General features: G+C 42.9%; 2 protein-coding genes, 1 long non-coding RNA gene, 1 other non-coding gene and 1 pseudogene across 4 annotated transcripts; 3 read left to right on the top strand and 2 right to left on the bottom strand.

The window, feature by feature from the left end:
• The first annotated feature begins 481 nt into the window (after nt 1–481).
• LOC125534830 lies at nt 482–4,080 on the top strand (annotated as a pseudogene).
• Nucleotides 4,081–4,470: 390 nt separating this feature from the next.
• TRNAK-CUU lies at nt 4,471–4,543 on the bottom strand. Its single transcript has one exon. It is a non-coding gene; the product is annotated as a tRNA-Lys (tRNA).
• Nucleotides 4,544–9,872: 5,329 nt separating this feature from the next.
• On the bottom strand, nt 9,873–11,351 carry LOC125535301 (nascent polypeptide-associated complex subunit alpha, muscle-specific form-like). Its single transcript, XM_048698355.1, has one exon. The coding sequence runs from the start codon at nt 11,269–11,271 to the stop codon at nt 10,135–10,137; it is 1,137 nt and encodes a 378-aa protein (XP_048554312.1). The 5' UTR covers nt 11,272–11,351; the 3' UTR covers nt 9,873–10,134.
• A 675-nt stretch (nt 11,352–12,026) lies between these two features.
• On the top strand, nt 12,027–16,095 carry LOC125534829. Its single transcript, XM_048697912.1, has 3 exons — nt 12,027–13,244; nt 14,311–15,736; nt 16,089–16,095. Exons 1-3 carry the CDS (start codon nt 13,196–13,198, stop codon nt 16,093–16,095), a joined length of 1,482 nt encoding a protein of 493 aa, XP_048553869.1. The 5' UTR covers nt 12,027–13,195.
• A 14-nt stretch (nt 16,096–16,109) lies between these two features.
• Nucleotides 16,110–17,709, top strand: LOC125535300. Its single transcript, XR_007294639.1, has 3 exons — nt 16,110–16,390; nt 16,487–17,335; nt 17,425–17,709. It is a non-coding gene; the product is annotated as an uncharacterized LOC125535300 (long non-coding RNA).
• The last annotated feature ends 823 nt before the right edge of the window (nt 17,710–18,532 follow it).

The following is an 18,532-nucleotide window of genomic DNA, read 5'->3' as shown; positions in this document are numbered from 1 at the left end:
GCGTGGGAAGGACAAAATAGCCGTCAATTAATTAATCAAGTGTGTCTGTAACTCTTTATCTCGCTTATAGCGAGACAGATGGTCGCGTCGCCTCAAGGGAGACTCTAGTGGGACGGCGCAATAAGATCATGTTGTTTTGTTATCATAGATTTGTTTCGTTCTTTTAAAAAAAATATTTTTATTTTTATTTCGAATATATATATGACACGTAATTTTTACTTACGCAATTTTTAAAAAATGTTCATGAAACGTAAAAAAAATAAATCATTAGTGTAATGTAGAAAAAAACATACCATTCAAAAAATGATTGTAACATTAGAAAAAATGTTCACACATTTTAAACATGTTTACCACATTTTAAAAAATATTCATGACATATAAAAAAATTCACACATAGGTCGGTCTCTGAACGGGAATGGCTCGGTGCCCATAGATTACAGCAGCCAAAACGAGCAGCGGCTGCATCTCATTGAGCCCAATCTATCAGCGGCTGCTCCGCACAGTGCCCAGGCCACCGCACACAGAGGCTGCTCCTCCCTTGCATACCGTAGCCCCGCCGGCCGGAATCCTCCTCCTCCCTCCGCCCTCCCTCCAAGAGAGTCTCTTTTTCTCCATCCCCGGAGTGGGGGGCTAGTTCGAAGAAAGAGAGAAGAAGGGGCGGAGCATCGCCGGCGACCGGAGAGGAGGGGGAGGAAGAAGAGGGGAGATCGAGCTGTGGAGGTCACGCTGCTCTCCTTCCGGCGCCGTGGGAGACCGGATGTGCAGCGGAGCGGGGCAGATGGGGTATTGGGAGCTCCACGGAGCTCTCTCTTTAGGTTGAGTCTGAATTCACATTCTTTATTTTTTCAGAAAACATGTGCAGTTCAGTGTTCTTCAAGTAGTATTCCTAACTGACGATTCACCCCTGATGTTTGTTGGCAATTTCGCATTGCCATGGTCGTCGTATTCTGAATGGCCTGAGACTCAGTATGATTTGGATAAAAGCCTATACTCCCTCCGTAAAGAAATATAAGAGCGTTTAGATCCCTCCGTAAAGAAATATAAGAGCGTTTAGATCCCTAAGGAGTGATCTAAACGCTCTTATATTTCTTTACAGAGGAAGTAGTAGATAGGTACATGCTGCAAGGATTTGATTTGGGCATACTGGTAGGTGGGCATGTGACAAAGCTACCCTGAAAGCTATAGCAAACTGTAGGACTGTCGTCTTACACTGAAATGCAACCGAAATCATGTATATTTCTGCATCCAGGACCAAGGACAGAGTGATGTGCTTTGCGGTCAACTCCAAAGTCCTGCATATGCATATTTCTGCCCATCGTGGCCTCCATATCTAGTGCAAGTGCTGTGTCACTCATGTCCACAAAGTGTCTGGAGGATAATATTATATATGCCCAAGACTTTTGGAATAGACTCGAACAAAATGTTCCTCAATGAGCCAACAATGCCATTAGCTAAAGTTGTTCTCCGATCCAAGCATACGTTCCTTGACCATGGACTAAACTTTTTTTATGAAGCAAGCTTATAATCTTGCAGTAGCCACTTATAAACACCACAAGGAGCAGAACAAGTAAGCACGTCTCACGTTCTCAGTAATACATCCCAGCGGAACTGATGCGATAAGGTATAACCCTTTTCTTTGAAATGGGAAGCTATTAATATTGGGGAAGCATTGCCTGCAAATATTTCCTTGAGCATGGACTAGATCATGTTTTCAGTTTCAATGTATCATTCTTCCCACTCTGAATCGACCAAAGGGTGTCCTCGGTTCCTCGCTCATGATATGCCCTTGGATTTTATTTTGTTTTTTGCATAACTAACGCTCTCAGCTCTTTATTGTCTAAATCCAGTTGCTTCATTTGATTGCTTGATCTCTTCATTTCTGTAATCTTATATCGACACAAGCATTCAACTAGTATGTGCTGCAAATTAGAAGATGCTCAAACTGAAGCAAAAGTGGAGGAGCTTCGGTAATAAAGTCCACAGCGTTTGGACCCCGGAACAATATATTATGTGTCCCCAAGATTATTCCTTAGTGGTGCAGTCATTGTCCATGTTTGGTCGTTAGTGCATGTCTGGCCATTCTCCAAAGGGGACTTGAACAAAATGTTCATCAACAAGTCAACAATGCCACTAATGAAGTTGCTTTGCTGATCAAGCATACGTCCTTGACCAGGGACGTATAAATAGGCGCTTATCCTGCTCCCAGACTGACAACCTGGAAATCACAGGATAGCGTGAAAACCATTTCTTCCAATGAGCTGCTACTTGTCATGGGGATGTTTATTCCTGGTCCTCGGCACACTGAACTCCATGTTTCTGAACTGTTCGGGCTGCTTCATGGATGAGAGGGCAGCCCTCATGGATATTAGCTCTTGGTTCATGGGCGTGCAGTACATGGTTCCCACTTCTTGGGGAGGCGATGATGACTGCTGCTCGTGGGAAAGGGTCACATGCAACAGTAGCACGCGACGAAAATATCGCATCTTGACCTTTCCCAGGACTTGACCCAATACTCGCCTAGTATGGAAGATGAAAGCTCGAATCTTAACTTGAAGATTTTTTCTTCGTTTCGGGAGCTTCATCTACTGGATTTCTCTGGACAAGAAGCTAATTTACAAAATTTCGAGGGTATGTAAGTCATATTGCAATGCATGCAACTCTAAATTTTTTTTCCAGTAGTTTTGATTACAAATCATTTTATTCTGAATAAAGCAATTACTCAGGTCTCCAAGGATTGAGTAAGCTCAAGTATCTTGACCTCAGTGACAACCAATTGTTCGGGGGTATCCCAAGATCCATCGGCAGATTGGTTTCTTTGGAAGCCATAAATCTCAATCGAAACAACATGGGTGGGGCTCTTCAGAATATAGGTACGATGAGTTTAACATTCCCTTTCAGTTGGTGAAATTATTGCTTTTAGTTGATTTAATGCATGAATACATGACAGGTTTCCAAAATCTTCGGAACCTACGAGAATTGCATTTGAGATCCAATCGATTGAGTGGTAGCCTCCCTGCATCTTTATTTGCGCTTCCATTCCTTGAGCACTTGGATCTTTCAGAAAATCTCTTTGAAGGACATATACCTATAAACTCATCTTGGAACCTGCGAGAACTTTATTTGACATCCAATCAATTGAGTGGTAGCATCCCAGCATCCCTATTTGCACCCCTATACCTTGAGTACTTGGATCTTTCAGGAAACTTCTTGCAAGGACCTATACCTATAAACTCATCTTGGAAATGTTCCTCGTTGCTTAAAACTATCAGGTTATCTGATAACAAGCTAAGCGGTACATTTGATTTCTTCTGGATAAGAAACTGCACAAAGCTCAAAGAGATAGATCTGTCCAGGAATACCGATTTGGTTGTTCAAGTGAAAATGCATGGCTGGGTACCTAAATTTAGATTGAGAACACTAAAGCTCTCTTGGTGTAACCTTGACAAGAGCATCATTACAGAACCACATTTCCTACGCACACAACATCGTCTGAAGTTTCTTGATTTGTCCAACAATAATTTACCTGGAAGCATGCCCAGTTGGCTGTGGACAAATGAAGTGACACTAACTTACCTGAATCTTGCAAATAACTTACTAGTTGGATCATTAGATCTGATATGGCAACACCAAACTAATCTCAAACTGGTGAACATATCTCTGAACCTAGTTGAAGGACAGCTGCCAGCCAACATCAGTTTGATGTTTCCTAATCTGGTTGTTCTTGATGTTTCCCACAATATTATTTCTGGAACAATACCACCATCACTGTGCCACATGAGCAACTTATCAGTTATGGACCTATCAAATAACAAATTTACAGGAAAAGTGCCATCTTGCTTGTTCACTGATTGCCATAGTCTGGATATATTGAAGCTCTCAAACAATACTCTCGGGGGCAAGATATTTGATGGAGCTAGTAGCTTCTCTGCTGACCTGTGGGGAATATACCTAGACAACAAATTTGTTGTAGTTATGATCCACTTTTCCCCGCTGAATTTGAGAAATGAAATCACCTTTTTTGCATTGTTGTACTGTACATGTCAACAAGTCAGCACACATGAAAATGCAGTTTGTCAGTAGAGCATTTTGCCAGGCAACAAATACCCAGGCAGAGTTTTGTTAGCAGGCACAGTAAAAGTAAAAAAAAAATTGTAAAAACAAATGCGCCCACCGTGAAGCTCTCAAACAATACTCTCGGGGGCAAGATATTTGATGGAGCTAGTAGCTTCTCTGCTGACCTGTGGGGAATATACCTAGACAACAAATTTGTTGTAGTTATGATCCACTTTTCCCCGCTGAATTTGAGAAATGAAATCACCTTTTTTGCATTGTTGTACTGTACATGTCAACAAGTCAGCACACATGAAAATGCAGTTTGTCAGTAGAGCATTTTGCCAGGCAACAAATACCCAGGCAGAGTTTTGTTAGCAGGCACAGTAAAAGTAAAAAAAAAAATTGTAAAAACAAATGCGCCCACCGTGGGGCTCGAACCCACGACCACAAGGTTAAGAGCCTTGCGCTCTACCAACTGAGCTAGACGGGCTTGCTGAGTGACTGCTTTCAAGGCACTATGTGATCATCCTGCACGCAAAGGTGTAACAAAGAAGGGAGAGTGCCTGCAGAAAATGAGAAAATAATATATATGATGGATCAGCAAGTGCTTCAATGAAACGAAAGACATGATGGCATTTTCAGAAGATGGTCATAGTCGGCCAGGCCAATTGGCACGTACCGCGGGAGAGCTCTATCACTGAAAGAATTCAAACAAAGAAAGAAAAGTTTGTGCGGCCCCTTGGTTCATCAGTAATCGCCACGCCAATTATGGGGCCATGAAATCTGTTTGAGGAACACCCTTAACCAACAGGGGAGAGGTCTTGGCCCCCAGATGGTTATCCCCAGCATCTAAAAGCTCAACCATTTTACAAATGATGATCACATTTCTAGTACTGTAGCCTTTTCCTGTTGTGCCTTAAATGAACTTCTTGTCTTCCTAATTAGGGCTGGGGCAAGGATCCCAGGAATATTTTGCTCATCAAGTCCAATATAGCAATCAATACCCCGGATATCCATGTTCTCCTATAATAAGGTAGCATTAGGCCTCTAATGATGTTTTTGAGCTGCAAGCCAGTAATGATATTGAGAGAAAGGTTGAGAAACTGGACAAAATATTATGACGCTTAAGAGCCTACCTTCATGTGCTGACTGCCTTTTCAAGTCTCCGGGATAGGGAAATGCACAGGATCATATTTGAGACACCATTTTATTTCACCAACTGGACTAACTGATAGTTCAGAATTCTACAACTGATGGTACCAAGCATGTACCTCTGGGATTTCTACTAGAGATGCAAATTCTATTTGTGTCATTCTAGCTTGCGATTGCGTACCAAATCCTTTGTAAATAGTTTCATGTGACCTGGAGTGAAATCACCAACGCCAACAGCAATTCAGTGTCATCTTGGCTTGCAAATTGAAATCTCCAGAATGAGATCTTGTTTAGATCATACCATCATTGTATTGAATTTGTTTCATTTCGGATAACACCTTCACATGCCTTGGGATTTTCCTTTTGACTTCATGGCACCATCTCTTTGGATAACCCTTTGTGGGGGCAAAACTTTGCTGGAACGTAGAAACTTGGCACCTCAAAGGGCATTCTGATGAAGTGTTAAATGCTCCACTATTCAAGACATGCAACTGAATGACTGACACAAGACAAAACTGAGAGGTCATGAACCAGACTAGTTTTGCTGTCACCAAAAATCTCCACAGCTGCATTGTCCATTCTTGAAATGATGAAACCTGTTGGCATCCCTGACGATTATATCCCTTCTCCTGACCAAGCTCATGCACTCCCTCCGCGCGTTGTAGGTGCGCGCGTCCGGGCACGGGACTCGGTCGAACAGATGGCGGGCGCGCGAGAGGTCGCCGAGCGCGATGTGCTGCTCGAACTGCTGCTGCTGGAGGTGAAGTGCATCGAAGGGTGGCGCGGCGCGGCGGTTTGAATTTTGTGGCGGGAAGTCGCCGCTGCATCGCTCATTCTTTAATTTCTTTCGAACTCAGACTCGAGTAGAGAGAGAGAGAGTAGGAGGACGACTAGACGAGGGAAACCTTTTTTTTTTGGACAAACTTCTTTCTTTCGTCTAGTGTGAAAGGGCCATGCATTGTTTGCCTGCTTTTTCTGTGTTTCTCGAGCAGTTTTCTTATGGTTTTATTTTTTATATTTTCTTAATTCATGAACATTTTATGAAATTAAGTACTAGTATTTAATATTTGTGAATATTTTTTAATTCGTGAATACTTTTTAAATATTTTAAACATTTTTTATAATCCATAGATATTTCTATATTCACGAAAAAAATTAAATTGGGGAGAATGTTATTAAAATAGTTAACATTTTTAAAAATTTGTGGATGTTTTTAAAATTCCACAAACATTTAAAAAATTGAACATTATTTTAAATTTAGATCGTATTTTGATATAAAATCGTGCAAAATAATTCTCACAAAGTACAATTTTACTAATATTTTTGAGGCACCATGTTCCCAATAGTTGGATGTGTAATTTATGGCTAGTATTTAGTGAGAGATTTGTGCAATATAACATTATAATCCTATTTCACATGGTCATTGTTCATGAAGTCCATGTCAAATAAGAATTGAAAACCAAAGCGTGTAGTTGATCCATGGAATTTTTATCCTATGAAATTAGCATCTCAAGATGTTCATATGTTCCAGGCTTAGCCTACGTACAATACTAACAAGGAAGTGACAATGCTAAATAAAATGTTTCATCGCATGAGATGTAAGCAAAAACTATGAGGCGGCAGAGAAAATATTGGCCAATTTATAAATTGTTCTATACACAATGAAAAGATAAGAAAAATATTACTAATTAGAGTACAAAAATAATGAAAAGCTAACAATGTTTTTACTCAGGAAATAAAATGCAAATAGATATTTGTACTTTGAATACAATTCCTTACTAAAATGAACTTCCCAAGTATGTCTGTCTTATTCTTAAGAGTGAAAGTACTTGAAAGTTACGCGTCCACGCAAGAAAAATATAGTATTACCAATTTCAATCAATCAAAAAAAATAACAAACATCCAGCTGTCACGTTTTCTTGTACTAAGCATATGGTAACATAGTCAACAATTGATTATTATTATTATGTGCAATAGCTAGAAATACATGTTTTTTTGCGGGCAAGATAGAAATACATGTTGATGTAGCATAATATTGAAATTCTCAAATCTATCTGTTGTATATTAAATGCAATGTGTTGAAAAACTATAGTAAAAATCCCGCAAAAAAGTAGAGCATCTACCTCTCAATCTCATAACCAATAAGTCATCATAAGTATCACAGCCGATATTGCAAAAAAAACCACTAAATTTGTTCAGGTTTTTTATCCGGTTTTCTTTACAAACTGGAGCAATTTTTTATCTGGATGATATCGATTTCATGTGGGGAGCTCTCCCTATGGTGACTGCTCGAAAACAGATATATTCTTTGTTTCTCTTTACCTCGCTCGAACACACGATCATGCATATATATCTCCTGCAGATTCTATGGGGTCCTTCTCTCATTCAATTTGGATAGATAGATCTTTTTCCGTAATTATATCAATCGAACAATCTATAGCACAAAATAAAATTCTTTGTTCAATTTGTGTATTTTTTTTTCCATTTCATACATGGCTCTCCTCAACAGCCACACACAATTTGCATATTTTATCTGACCTAATCTACATACAAATAGTATTTAACAACAAACTACCACTTTACAGTGATCGGTCTCAGAAAACTACTGCATTCAACTTTTTCTCTAGAATCTACCACTTTTGTACCCCCCCCCCCCCCCACACACACACACATAAGTTACCAATTTTGATGTAGATTAAAGGTGGAGATTAGGAGTCACCCTTTCAAATAAAAAGGGTAATATACTGTTTGGTATCCAAATCAATCTATTCAATACGTGATATGCAAGCAAATATGTCGATAACCTTTTAAGTAACTTTAAGATTCATGTAAACTGTTAGGGGGGGTACCCAAAGCAAAACTCCTTTTCTTTCCGAACTTTGTTTAGCAGAATTTTTTTGCATGAAGGACCACCTCTGAAAATCATTGACAAAACTACTCTAGGGGCACCCGCCTGAGGTGACACGTGGAACGTGTGCCGCCATAGGGGCGGTAGCAGGTGTTGTTCATGCATTGTTTATCCATGGGACGATTTTCGCAAGCTGAAACAGAAACGGCGAGGGTGAATAGTACATGGTGGCATGTAGTTCATGTGGCTGACCATTGTTCTTAAATAGCAAAAAAGTTCAAGAAAATATGGATTTTTTTGAGCAAAGACGATCGAGTGTTCTAGCTGCGTGCAAAATTTGGTGTTGACATGACATAGGGAGAGCTCTGGACCCCAAAAAAGGAGCTATTAAAGAAACTTCAAAATTTGATTTTGAAGCACTAATTTTGTTTTTTGTTTTCCAGATTACCACGGATGTGATATCTCTACGAAATTTTGCACACACTTAGAGCACTAAATTAGGCATTCATGAAGTGTGGCGGGCACCTGGCCACGCGTGCAATCTTGTACACTGTGAGAAGAGCAGTGTGTGCTCGCACTCACAAACATGCACCGAGACAACTTTTTCAAGAACACGCATGAGCATTGCGTGTGCCTTATATATTAAGATGGGTTATTATCAGTTATGACACTAGTTGTGCCACGTTGCTTAGTTTTTCCACTAAAGTTTCGGCTACTCCAAAATGCCATCATGTTGTTAGATGTATGCTCCAAAATGACATGCGGCACTGCTACCGCCATGTCAAAGCCCATTTAACCATGTTGTATGACCAAAATACCACAGGTCCTTATCTAAGAACTTGCTCTTTCTATTTGATATCTTGTAATGTTTGGTCCTAGTTACCTTTGTTATGTACTTTGCTTAATAACTAACAAAATGGATGTGTGCATCACAACGATGCAGAGGGCGGGGTTTGAACCTCTTTTTTGAAAAGAAAAGGTTAGCGGGCTATGCCTCTTAGCGCAGACCTCTTTAAACGCTATAGCAATGCCATAGCATACTATTTAAAACTTTACGGTGGCTCACTTTTTCTAAGTAATGGGGAAGAGGACTGAAACATGCCACTGAAAGACAGCTCTACTGAGACAAAAGGACGGGTTGTCAAAAAGGTATCATGTGTTAGGACCAAAGTTTCTTAGCACAGGATATCTCTAAACGCTATATCACACTATTTAAAACAGTGGTTCAAACCACCCTGCCGACAAGTTTTAGTTCTTCGCTCTTTGCATCTTCCCTAACAAGTGGAGAGAGAGAGATAGCAGATTCTGACAAGTTTTAGTTCTTCGCTCTTTTGGACATATAATGTGGTCAACAGGCTTTGACCTAACAGTGATAGTGCTACATGGCCTTTTTTGAGCATGCATGTATACCCAAACGATGGCATTTTAGAGCAGCTGAAACTCTTTGGTGGCAAAATTGAGTATCGTGGCAAAAATGAGTCAAAACTGATAAAAAACCTACTATTAAGATAGGAAGAGAGTAGCACAAGGTTACAAGCAAGCATACCACAAGTTATGGCCTGCTCCACAAGAGAAAAGGAACACAAGAGCTATCCTCCTTCAGGCCCACCTCGCCTAGCCCTAGCTAGTTTCCACAAAGCAAAGTCGGCACGGATGCGCGAAACGACTTTTGGCGGCATGACACCAACCTTGTTTGTCGAAGACCCTGTTATTGCGCTTGAGCCAGATACAACACGCGGCGAGGAGCACCAAGGAACTTATCTCCTTCCTAGACGAAGGCAGAACCGCCGCCACAATCGCCATCCACAGAGGTAGCTCAAGTACTAAAGGCTTTGAAGCCTGATTGCTCTTATTGCTTTTACAATCGACTTACAACCACCACTAAAACATTTGGTAACTTTTAATACCTCATGGTACACTTTACTCTTATCTAGTAGTAAAGCCAACAAACTATCACTAGAAGTGTAGTACTAGATCATGACTACCTTACAAGGGTAAGCTATGGAAGCCTTGCCGACTTATATTTAGGTCATGTACTGACGTGCACATGTTATTTATTCAACAATGTACTCGGGTACTAGCTAGTTAGGGGTGGTGGCAGCTCCTCTTTGGATAATGGGACGCCGGTAGATTTCTGTCATGGTAAAAATGCGTTCACCCACCGCCTCACCATATGGTGTTGGGGACGGCGGCACGGACGCATGTCCGCCGAATGGCTTCGGAGACGACGGCATGGCTGTATTATGTCCACCGGCAGGCTTTGGAGACGATGGCACGGCCATAGACGTGTCTGGTTTTGGAGATGGTGGCACGACATGACCGGATGGTTTCAGAGACGACGACACATATCCACCGGCTGATTTCGGAGACGACACATGTCCACCGGCTGATTTTGGAGAAGGCGGCATGGGCACCTCATGCCCGGCTGACCTTGGCGAAGGCGGCATGGAGACTGCACGCCCGGCTGGTTTCGGAGACAGCGGCATGGATACCACATGTTCAACTGGTTTTGGAGACGCCGGCATAGACACCAGACGCCCGACTGGTTTTGGAGAAGTTGTCATGGACACCAACTGATCGGTTGGCTTTAGAGACGGCGGCGTCGTCCCGTACCCATAAGGTTTTGGAGACGGCAACACATCCGCATAGCCAGCACCTGGTTTTGCCGGCGAAAACGGCCCATCCCCATGGCCGCCGGCCGGTGTTGCAGGCGGAGACGGCATCACCTGCTGCGCCGGGTACCCGACGACCGGCCACCCGTCGGCTGGCTTTCCATGCAGCGGCGACGGCGGGACGACGGGGCCGAGGCGGTACGTGAGGTAGAGCAGGCCGCGCGTCTCGGTGCGGTGCACCTTGCAGACTGGGTACGACGCGAACCGCGGCGAGCTGGTGGCCCCGAGGCCGCCGCCGGTGAGGATCTCCGCCAGGGGCACGATGACCTCGCCCACGTCGCGGTCGCCGCCGAACATGCGCTCGGCGCGGAGGAGGATGTGGAGGCACCCGCCCCTAGCCTCCTCGGCGGTGGCCGGGACGCTGAACCGCAGCGTCGCGTTCCACGTCGGGTTGCGGCCGCCGTGGGGGTCCGGCGGGGTGCACTGCCGCGTGATCGGGTCGCCGGAGATGGTCGCCACCGCGTACACCTCCATGCGCGTGATCAGGTTCACGTTCTTCAGGTCCTTGGCTGACAGCAGGGTCACCTCCAGCGCTCTGTGCGCCATCCTACTTGAAGCTCTGATGATGGTGGTGGTTTCCTTTCAAGCTGGGAGGGAAGAATGTAACGTATATGCAGAGAGAGAGGAGGCGCCTGTGGGCAAATAAATACTCCGGCTCGGAAACAAAATATTCTGGCTATCACCTGTCTGATTCTGAGGCACATAAGGTCAAGGCTTTGGTTCCCACATGAAAAAAATATCTCGTATGTGGCACCGAGTTTATCCGTAAATAGTGAATACTGATGATTTTTGTAATGAATTTTGAATCAGGATAAATTTTATCAAAAAATCAAGATTTTGGGGTCGGTAAAGTGATTTCGGTACTGGGACTTGTGGTTACCATCCGGTAATTTGTGATATCAACAAATCTAATTCAAATCAATGACATAGAACTTAGATGTGCAATACCTAGAACACATCTAGATGTGCTTTAGCAAAACTGGATCTAATTCCATTTAGCTGTCACTATTTGCCATTCGCACGCTATTTAAAACTTTATCTCACCGGAAAAAAGGTCGCGTAAAACTTTATCTCACCGGAAAAAAGGTCGTGTATACGTGGCTGATCCGAGCCATTCCATGGAGAATGGCACCTTCACAAGCAGATACACGAGTGGCATCTTCACAAAGCATATACACCAATAATCAATCCCTGTAGGCAAGAATCACACGCAGCTTGGGATTAATAATCCAAGCAAGATATGGATGCATCAAGTTCCCCCGGCCCGGTCCACATATCTTCACAAGCATGTTACACGCTGCTTCACAAGCCTAGAATAGAATGTAGGCAAGATATGGCCGGCGCATATATCTGATGCTCGACACCTCAAGGGATTCCGACAATGGCGTTTCAGCAGCAGGATTACCTGCAGACCATCGATGCCTATATCTTCGCTTCCAGCTTTTATATATCCTGTGGTTTATCCGTTGGGCTTCTTTCTTCTTCGCCGAAAGATATGAGGTTTGGATATCTACCATGCATATGTGACCCGCACTGAGTTTTTCTAGGCATGTGAGCTTACTGATTGAGTGATTAATTTACTGGATGGATGACCCAGACGGTAAAGATTTTTAGATGACCTGTAAACTTACTGATTTGACTGTTGCTTGGTTTCAAATGCATGCTTTCCTCCCTCCTTGCTTTTTTTTACAAAAAGGGGATAACCCTGCCTCGGCTTTAAATGATGCACACAACCATTTTACTCCCTCATCGTTTTAGCGTCAATTAATATAAGATGGAGGGAGTATTAAACATAAAGTAAATTTAAGTCACCGAGTTCCAAAAGGTTTACATCAAAATACGACCAAATCGGTGGGAAACAAGATTACAAATAGCTCATCCACATAATTTGCTACTAACACGTGTGAACTAGTTGAATATTTTCAGAGCTCACTTTCTCTTGCAAGAAGTATCATGAAGTGATGTGGAAGGGAGTTTGTCTACCTACAGAGCAGGGTGGTCTGGTATTTAATCTTTCCTTTTGTCAGTGTTTGTGTGTGAGGGGCAGGGTGCTGGGGCCTGTGCGCGTTCCTGAGGAGGCGTCGCACGGCAGCTACTATGCTTCCGCTCTCCTCCTCGTGTGGATTGGCACTGCCGCCCAGTGGCGTAGCCAAGATTTTCGTCAACATACTAGTCAAGACAGAGCTATGTGTTAAGATGAGGGGGGCAATGCCATCCACCCCACCTTTGAACCAATTTATGAAACAAATTAGGGGCTTGGATGCGATTTATTTAGGCGGTACCCCCCTATATCTCGCCGACCAGCAGGTTGACGGCCCCGCCGATTATAGGCCGTGAATGTCGTGCGCGCGATGCTGGCGCGCGCCATCTCCAGTTGGTGGTCTCTGGTCGTCTCCCTCATCTGTGTCGCTCCTCTGTCTCCGTCGATTTTTCCAACACGGTGGCGGCACGGCGGCCGTCGTCGTAGGACATGGATGACCCGCGTCGTCGGGTGCGAGGCGATCCAGCGCCGCCGTATGGTTAGTCCTACTGTCCTCTGTCGTTTCTGACTCTGCATCTGTTCGTTGTTATGTTCGCCGTCTCCGACGTAGTTAGGGTTCATGGGGTAGGGCGATCAAGTCTGATTGATGTACGTTGGCGCCGTGTGTAGCCCGTTCTGGACTTAGGCATTACGTACGGATGGTTGTTGGGGCCCTGCTTGCGGAATCGTGCTAGGGTTTAATTAGGGGTTATTGAGGAGGTCGCTTTATCCATAGAAATTGATGATCAGAGGAATGAGAGGCCTCCATGTAAATTGTTCTAGTGTTTAATTGGGGGAAATTATTTATTAGATATTTGACAATGTGTACTGCTGCTAGTTGAATCTTTCAAAAGTCTGAATGTGTGCAGTGTTATCTGAAGTCTGACAATGTGTAATCCTGCGCCTAGTTTAGTCGTCAGTTAAATTCAGTTAGAAATAAAACGGCTAGTGCATGAGCTTATGTGTAGGAGTAACCACGACGTGTGGTGTTAGAGTCCTAGTCGGACACAGATGGGCACTTGTAGTAGTTGTAGGATTAGAAGTCCAAACCGAGCAGGTTTGAGTGCTAGTCCAAGCTGCTATATATATACGCACGTATAATCCCTGTAACTTGTACCGATCAGAAGAAAAGCAATAAAAGAGCAAGGCACGTCAAGAGCCTTTGGCTATCAATCCATCGATCAGTTTTGTTCTGCCGAGAGGTTTCGCGGAGACAGCCGATCGCTAGCTTCGCTAGTTGCAAGCTCGCCAGCTCTACGTACAGGAATCAATTAAGCTGCTTGGCTGCACGTGTATTAGCTCCTGGGAGTTTTTGGTCTAGCGATCAAAAGCCAAAAGCCAACATTATTTGTGCACTGACCGAGAAACGAACTTGCTGCCGCTGTTTGACATTGCTGCAGTTAACTGAAGTTGGCATTTGCTGAATTTTTTCTCTGAACTTGTTGGGAGGACTGATGTACTTGTTAACTGAATTTTCTGAACTGTTGGGAGGAGATGTACTTGTTAACTGAATCTGACATTTTAACATGATGTACTGATTTGTTATGAACTCTTTTACATTGCAGGAGATTTTGATGGTCTGTTCAGTGTTGAGATCCACCATAGTGGTTTCTTTTGTGGCAGTGACATAAACAGAACATACATGGACTATGAGGTTGATTGGTTTGACAATTGTCAGACTGACACTTGGTCCTTACTCTGGATTGATGACTTTCTTCTGCAGCTGGGCTATGATAGACAAGCTTCAAAGATTGATGTTTACTGGTGTGAACCAAGAAAGACAGTTAGTGATGGCCTGAAGCTCTTGACCTGTGATGCCGACATTGTTCTTATGATTTGTGCAACATTAGAGCACAAGAACCTGCTGCTGATAGTAGACCATGGTGATACCCTGCAGTCATTAAACAAAGATGATGTTCTGACAAATGGAGTGAAGGATCCACCTAAGGTTATTACTCCAAAGAGGCATGGAAAAGAAAATGTCAGTTATCCAGAGAAAGAGCAGAGTCCTAGAGAGAAAATGTCAAGGACAACAAGGAGATCTATGTCATTTGGAGAAGGATGTAGCTCAAGGAATGCTATGGAGGAGGAGAATATTGAGGATGTTAACAATAGTGAAGAAGAGGGAAATGATGAGGATGCAGGGTCAGAAACAGATGAGGAGTTCTATGAGAGTGACTATGAAGTTGCAGAAGGTGATGATGATTTGTTTGACGCAAATGTAGACAAAGATGTTGATGATCACAGAGAGAAGAACATATTGCCAGACTTTGAAGAAGAACTTCCAGAAGATGCTTTGGAGGACAGCCACTTAAATATGTCGAAAGAAGAGAAAGAGAAGCTGAAGCACAAATTCAGTACTTTCAACCCAACAACTGATCTGAATGCACCTGTGTTTAAGATTGGGTTGGTGTTTGCAGATATGAAGGAACTGAATGCACCTGTGTTTAAGATTGGGTTGGTGTTTGCAGATATGAAGGAATTGAGGCATGCTCTCACTGCATACAGTGTAAGGAATAGGGTGAAAGTGAACAAGCTCCGAAATACTTCAGTATCACTAGAGGCTGTATGCAAGCCTGGTTGCACTTGGTACTTGAAGGCAGGTAAAGATAACAGGTCAAGTAGCATACAGATCAAGAAGTATGTTGACAATCACACTTGCACAAAAGCATGGGACCTGAGAGTTCTGACTGCTCCTTTTCTTACTAACAAGTTCAGAGAAGAATTCAGAGACAATGAAAAAATGCCTCTGAAGAAATTTTCAGATAAGGTGGAGACAGAATATAATTTGGTTCCACACAGGAGTAAGTTGGGAAGAGCTAGGAGAGCAGCAGTGAATCAAATAAGGGGAGTAGATGATGACCAATATAATACTTTGTGGGACTATGGTCAGGAGCTTAGAAGGAGCAATCCAGGAAGCCAGTTCTTCTTGTGCACTAAGGAAGTATTTGATGAGAAGACAAAGAAGGTACAAGACCACTTTTCCACATTGTACTGGTCATATGATGCATGCAAGAGGGGATTCCTTAAGGGATGTAGACCAATCATTTTCCTGGATGGTTGTCACATTAAAACGAGATACAAGGGAACATTACTAACAGCCGTTGGAATCAATCCCAATGATTGTATCTTTCCAGTAGCATTTGGGTTATGTGAAATGGAGTCAACCCATAGCTGGAAGTGGTTCTTAGCATCCTTAAAAGATGACCTGAACATAATGAACACCTCACCATACACCATTATGAGTGACAAGCAGAAGGTTAGTACTAGATTATTCAATTTCTTCATTGCAACAACATAAGTGTGTGCTGTTTTGCAGAGATTAATGTGTTCTGTTTTGCAGGGATTAATAAACGCAGTGAAAAAGGTTTTCCCTCATTCAGAACATAGAAACTGTGTTAGGCACATTTATCAAAATTTCCATAAAGTACACAAGGGAGAGCAGCTCAAGAATGATCTATGGTCTATAGCAAGGTCCACTAATGAAGCTGCATACACCAGGAACATGGATCTAATGAAAGAACACAGCTTGGGTGCCTACACCTGGGTTGAGAAATTGGAGCCAAGAACATGGATCAAAGCATTCTTTGACCCGTTTTGCAAGTGTGACATATTACTAAACAATATGTCAGAAGTGTTCAATAGGTTACTCTCTTGTTACTTTTTCCTCTCTTGTTATTTTCTTGTCAACAAAAAATCAAATGCCAACTGTGTGCTTACATATTTGGTACTATTTTGCAGTTACATTTTGGATGCGAGGGAAATGCCAATTAAGTCAATGTTGGACCAGATAATGTGGAAGCTAACAAACAGGATTGTTGGTAAGCAGAGAGAGGCAGAGAAATGGACAGGCAGATTATGTCCCAAGATACAGAAGAAATTGGACAAGTATGTGGAGTGGGCAAAGAACTGCAGGGTGCAAGAGTATGGGCAAGGTGTTTTCAAGGTTTTCTCTTTGAACAACACATACATTGTTGACCTGAACATGCTTTCTTGTGAATGCAAAAGGTGGGTACTATCTGGCATACCTTGCCATCATGCAATTGCATGTTTTAGGCATGAGAGAATTGAGCCAGAGAGCATGGTCCATTCATGCTACACTGTTGAGGAATATAAGAAGTGTTATGGATTTAATATGATGCCAATGAGGGACCCACAACAATGGGAAAAAAATGCATGGCATTGCTGTTCACCCACCCCTGTACACAAAAGTAATGGGCAGGCCTAAGAAGAACAGGAAAAAAGATCCAGAAGAGAAGAAAGACAAGACCGGGGTGAAAAAATTGAGCAAACATGGTGTGACCATGCATTGTTCTGTTTGTGGAGCTGCTGACCATAACAAGAAGGGCCACCACAATCATGTTAATCAAACAACAACTGAGGAAACAACAATTGAAGAAGAATATGACGACCCAAGCATAATTGCTATACCATCCTTTGCTTATATATTTTCCCCTCTAATCTTCAAACTATACTTAAACATTGATACATTGGCTTCACCTGTTGCGGAACATCATGCCACACAGAGTCTACCCTCAGCTCGATCCAACACAAACCCCTGACTCAATGGTTTACAAGATGCAAGAAATGGTAATATATTCAGTGACAAAATTATGCAGATGTAATTACCATTTAAGTGCTTACATACCCACCTTTTTATATTGTACTTGTGTGAGCAGGAGAAGTTTACATATCCAGCACCTAGGGAATTTGCCCCCCTACCTGAGTCTAGCTTCATTGCCAATGCCAGAGACTCAATTCCTATGGTTAGAGTTACAACAGCCATGTCAAGAGGCAGGGTGAGAAAGACTGCTAATGAGAAAGTTGTAAGGCCAAGAAAAAAGCAGGCAAGGGAAGGCAATATTGCAATGGGAAGCAATGTTGCAACAACTGGAAGCAATGCTCCAACAAGTGGGGCCAATGCAAGAGGAGGTGGCAATGCAAGAGGAGGGGCCAATGCAAGAGGAGGGGTGCAAGAGGAGGTGGCAATGCAAGAGGAGGGGCCAATGCAAGAGGAGGTGGCAATCCAAGAGGAGCAAGAGCTGCTGCTCCAGGTTTCTTCAACTTGCTATTTGGACCCGATGGATCCACAATACATGAACCGCCACTTGTCATGCAGGGTGAGGAGGAGGTCATTTTTAGCCAAAATGCACCAGGAGCTAGCCAGGATCCTTATCTCTATGATGAAGGTTGGCCTGATGATCTGCATGACTTTTTGTCTTTGTAGTTTACATTACATGCATCTTTAGGTGAAAGTCTGATGGAGTTCATGAATGAACTTGTTGGTTTGGTGATGGAGTTCATGAATGAACTTGTGGTCTCTAATTCAGTACTTATTTAGAAGACGATGTGATAACAGTTATGTCACTTTTGGTTTGGTTCGTACGACTAAGAAACTACTTATGTTAGTGCCAAATATGTCATTTCAATTATGGTCTGTTCCTGTTCACTTAAGGTCAATTTGTCCGTGCTAGATCCTTGTTGCAAGTCTGCTATATTACAAATCTTGGCCAAAAGCTTAATAAAACAGCAGAAATGTTGTCCAACTTGGTCAAAAGAGCTGCTGCGATTTTTTGCCAAAACGGATTTATAAAACAGCAGATATCCTGTCCAATTTGGTCAAAATAGTTGCTGAGATTTTTGTCAAAAATGATTTATAAAACAGCAGAAATTTGGTCAAAATAATCAATTGACTGAACGGGCTAAGGGGTTTTCTGCAAAGAAGACGCGCGCGCGCCGCGCCGGACGGAATCAGAGGCTGCCAGCGGGCCAGGTATGCCACGCCAG

Source organism: Triticum urartu, chromosome 2, assembly GCF_003073215.2.
Source record: "Triticum urartu cultivar G1812 chromosome 2, Tu2.1, whole genome shotgun sequence".
Classification (NCBI taxonomy): domain Eukaryota; kingdom Viridiplantae; phylum Streptophyta; class Magnoliopsida; order Poales; family Poaceae; genus Triticum; species Triticum urartu.
The sequence above is the reverse complement of the archived record's forward strand: the minus strand, read 5'-3'. Positions and strand labels throughout refer to the sequence as shown.

What these genes read in the sequence shown, in the direction of transcription:
- LOC125535301 (XM_048698355.1), bottom strand. Translation starts at nt 11,271, where the DNA reads ATGGCGCACAGAGCGCTGGAGGTGACCCTGCTGTCAGCCAAGGACCTG.
- LOC125534829 (XM_048697912.1), top strand. Translation starts at nt 13,196, where the DNA reads ATGGATGACCCGCGTCGTCGGGTGCGAGGCGATCCAGCGCCGCCGTAT. An exon ending in CGATCCAGCGCCGCCGTATG is followed by an intron (nt 13,245 to 14,310) that starts GTTAGTCCTACT and finishes TTTACATTGCAG; the next exon opens with GAGATTTTGATGGTCTGTTC.